This window comes from Aedes albopictus, unplaced genomic scaffold (assembly GCF_035046485.1).
Source record: "Aedes albopictus strain Foshan unplaced genomic scaffold, AalbF5 HiC_scaffold_126, whole genome shotgun sequence".
In the NCBI taxonomy this organism is placed as follows: Eukaryota; Metazoa; Arthropoda; class Insecta; order Diptera; family Culicidae; genus Aedes; species Aedes albopictus.
Genome location: NW_026916658.1, coordinates 62058 through 66066, shown reverse-complemented (window position 1 = coordinate 66066; position 4009 = coordinate 62058). Strand labels below are relative to the sequence as shown.

The 4009-nt window shown below is 42.8% G+C and overlaps 1 protein-coding gene across 1 annotated transcript; it reads right to left on the bottom strand.

Annotated features, from left to right (window-relative positions):
- Window positions 1-659: 659 nt before the first annotated feature.
- Window positions 660-1926, bottom strand: LOC134284436 (uncharacterized). The gene has a single exon (XM_062843268.1). It carries the CDS (start codon window positions 1856-1858, stop codon window positions 1340-1342), a length of 519 nt encoding a protein of 172 aa, XP_062699252.1. The 5' UTR covers window positions 1859-1926; the 3' UTR covers window positions 660-1339.
- Between the last annotated feature and the right edge of the window lie 2083 nt (window positions 1927-4009).

The window sequence follows — 4009 nt, the reverse complement described above, 5'->3', positions numbered from 1 at the left end:
GAACTTACCTATCGCTCGGAAACCGCTACCGTTGTAGCAAACGAACTCCTCTCGCACGTTTGTGATGAGCTTCGCAAACGAGAACAATTTCTCATACATCCTCTTCGAAATCGCGTTTACTGGGCTCCCTGTGTCCATCTCGAAATCGATCAGCTTACCATTGACGTCAATCTCCAACCGAACGGGTGGCAGGATATCCATTTTGTTCAAACGTAGGTTGTTCACTTCTGGGCCGCTGAAACTCCTTTCCGAAGACGAATCGCTTTCTTCGTTAGGGCAAACCCTAGCTAAATGCCCATTCTCATCGCAAATCTTGCAAATGTAGCTTCTGTACTGGCACTTACGAAAATTGTGGTTGCCTTTTCCGCATGCAGAGCACTTCGTAGGAATAGTCTTGTTCTTGTCAACCTCGTGCTGGATCCGGTGCACATCGTATACTTCCCGCCGCTGCAGAATTGATTCCTTCTTCATCGCAATCTTCACCAAATCGTCGTACGCCGCCGTGGCGTCTTCCTCGCAAACTCGCTCGAAGATGGGACCTCGCCGCAATCCCACGACGAACATATTGAGCATGAGCATGAGCATAGATGACCGCACAATTCGTAGTTGCTACTCCGTGATTGACCAGAGCAATCGAAATTGCATAGGGAACCAATGAATAGGGCTTGGGATTAGCTTACTATTCTCAATATACACAGTGCGAGAGCTCTCAACTTTAATAAGGTCAATAACGGCGCCGGCCACGTCCTTACGGTCATCGAGGATGGGAGGGAATGTTAGTAAGACAAACGTTGTTATAAAGACCGCGAATCGCTGCATCTCCACGTTTGTCTCAGGAAGGAATTTTTGTTAGTAGGGTAAGGTACATTGTCAGTCCGGGAGTCACCTATGGTTGGTGATATGATTTGACAATGGATCAGTATACACAAACCGCCGTTAACAACCGACCACTTTTCGACGCAAAAACTAGCCAAAAATAAAATTCTATCGCGCGTCTCCACTCCACTAGGGAGCAGAAACCTTTAGTCTATTCCTCATAGAAATACACTGAACGCGACTCACTTGTCGGCGCCGGATTTTTTTCTCGACCGGTGAGCCCGAACTAACACTTTTCACTCTTTTGTGTAAATGTAAAAAAATGAAAGAAAATGTTTATTATAAACTAAAAGTGTATTGAGAACTAGCGCCGACGGGAAGCGAAAAATTCGGAACCGACTCGAGCCTCGACGCGTCCACCGCACACTCAGAAATGCCATTTTGGCGAACTACAATCCACACACGACGGCACGCGAAGTTTACTCGACGACGCACACGAATGATCGGAAATTTCTGGTGCTTGCTACTGCGGAGCATCACCACCAGAAATGCCATTTTGGCGCACTACAATCCACACACGACGGCACGCGTAGTTTATTCGACCGACGCACACGAATGATCGGAAATTTCTCCGCAATCCCACGACGAACATATTCTTGATAAACTCGTTCAAAGTGGCACCGAAATCACAATCGATAGCCAACTTTTTCAGCCGGGTGGCCCACTCCACCACCGACTCGTTGTCGCCTTGACGTGCTTCGAAAAATCTCGAACGCTCTCGAAAAACCACCACCGTTTGGGTAAACCGCTGGCGCATCACTTCGCAGAGCTGGGAAAAGCTTTTGCATTCCGGCTTGTCCGGGAAATACAGATTCTTGATGATCTGGTAGACCTCCAGGGAAACGGAAGTCAGCAGGAACGCAGCTCTTCTCTCGTCGTCGTCCTCGTCGTTAAGGTCGTAGGCCACGAAAAAGCGTTCCAAGCGTTCTTGATAAAGTGGCCAGGAATCTCCGACGTTGAACTCCGGGGGCTTCACGTTCATCTTCGAATCTTCTGGTTTTTTCCTCGCCGCCAAACTGTGACGTCTTGAATAATCAAAGAGATTTTCAATTTTACTTCTGTTTTATTCTAATGTCACTTATAAACTAACTTTTACTTTTTTTTTGTTTCTGACCAGCGATTGCTGCGATTGAAGTTTTATTACATGGCAACCGTCGTCAGGTCAAATCGCGGTGTGTGCCATGCTGCAGGCAGTGGTTCCAATACATCACAAGTAGTAAACGCTGTGCATAAAGTGCATAAAGTGAAACCATAATATTTCATCAAACCAATACTTAAATACGTGATTTTTTTATGGTTTGCGTTATTTTTTTCTGATAAAAACATTGTTTTTCGTAAATTTTCAACCTGCTTTGGTCATGAAACTTTCACTGCATTCTTTTGAAACACTTCCGATAAAAATAACTACATCAAATCTCAATTTGGAAACATTTACAATATTATGACATATTTATATGAGATGCATGCAAAATTAATATGGCAACACTTCCAAAAACGACCAAATTCGTGATTTACTAGTCGATCTATAATGCATGTCACCATAAAAAATTACTTTGTTGGATATTTTTATTATGGAATTCTAAAAATGTTTAATTCGGCTAAACGAATGTCTAGGCAAAAAATGACATTTGAAGGATTTTTACCATCGTTTTTGTTTCAGTGTATATGTAAGTAGGATGTATCACATTTTTGTAAAACAGTACTATCACTACGATAAAAAAGTTTTATCATAAAATCTTTTGTATGAGTTTCCTGACATTTTTTTGAAAATTTTTTAGCCTCGGCTAATCGAATGTCTACCACTGTATCAGTGCTCCTGCTTATACCAGTGCCCCCAACAGACAGCCATTCTGAGAAACAGCTCAAAATCACAATTACGACCCTGAAGATCCCTTACCCCCTTAATCCCTGAGCTTACAGGTTACAGTACTCACACTCGCACGCAGCGTGCTGAAAGCGAGAGCGGATAGGGCTAAATTTCCATTCAATTTTCTGTAGTTGAGTGTTTTCACCCGTGGTAACGTATAGGGCACTCACTCTTACAAGCCACCGCTTGAGACGAATGGCCTGTCAGCATGAGTAGTGCGTGGATAGTTGGGAATTGACCTTGCTGGGTTGCTCACGAATGGAGCTCTCGGACTCTGTCAGTTCTCACATCGAGGAACTGAAAACGACCGCTGCAGTCATTCATTTTCGGCTGAAAAACAGGCACTGACACTGATATTTTGCAGGACTGGTATCGATTGCCTATCTCTTCGCTTTTCACAAATTCGATTGGTCCTGCAGCATCTTCAATGATTTTACGTCCATCTTTGCCTGTTAAGAGCAGTGTGGTAAGAGTTTCGAACTCGTTCATAGGATGCTTGAAGCTTGGAAAGCTCATACCATACGATGACCCCCTTGGATCGTCTCCATTGGCGAAGAGCATAGGAAAGTTGCGGTCAAAACAGATTAAAAAACACTATCTGACAGTATGTAATTGAAAAACCAACTTCAAATTCAATGGGGGCGCATGGTTCACAACATTTTCAAATTATCGGGTTCGTCACTTTACTCACTTGAAGTCTATTCGCCTGTTTACACTGGTGGGGACGCGGGGTTCTTGAGAAGGTGGAATATCACCACCAGCTCCTGATACTTTGGTATCAAGTGTGTTCGTTCAGGTGAGTTGAAAAAAAAACGCGGATTACGCGTCCCGGATAAAAACTAACCATAGGGTGTATGGTGAAAACCATTCCTGCACCATACAGTGTACCAGCTACAATAAAGTGTATTGTAATGAAATGGTTCGCTATACTATACATTTACATTGGATTTTTATGTAACAATATATTATACTGTTTTTCTTACGTTTGAACCATTCACTTTTCCGAAACATTATTTTTCCGTGAATTTTTAATTATTTATTCAGTTTAAGTTTTTTTCCGTGCTTTGTTTTGTTGCTGTTTGTGACTTTTTTGATGCAAAGGAAAGGAAAGAGAAAAAAATGAATAAGTTGAAACATCAATTTAAAGTCAATAACATGTTAAAATCAGTGGTAAACCAGATGCCCTAAGAACTGCAGGTTCAAGAGATATGGCGGGCTAGGTGTGTAGAGTGCGATGAGAGAAATACGAATGTAGGCCAACCCGGA

What these genes read in the sequence shown, in the direction of transcription:
- LOC134284436 (XM_062843268.1), bottom strand. Translation starts at nt 1,858, where the DNA reads ATGAACGTGAAGCCCCCGGAGTTCAACGTCGGAGATTCCTGGCCACTT.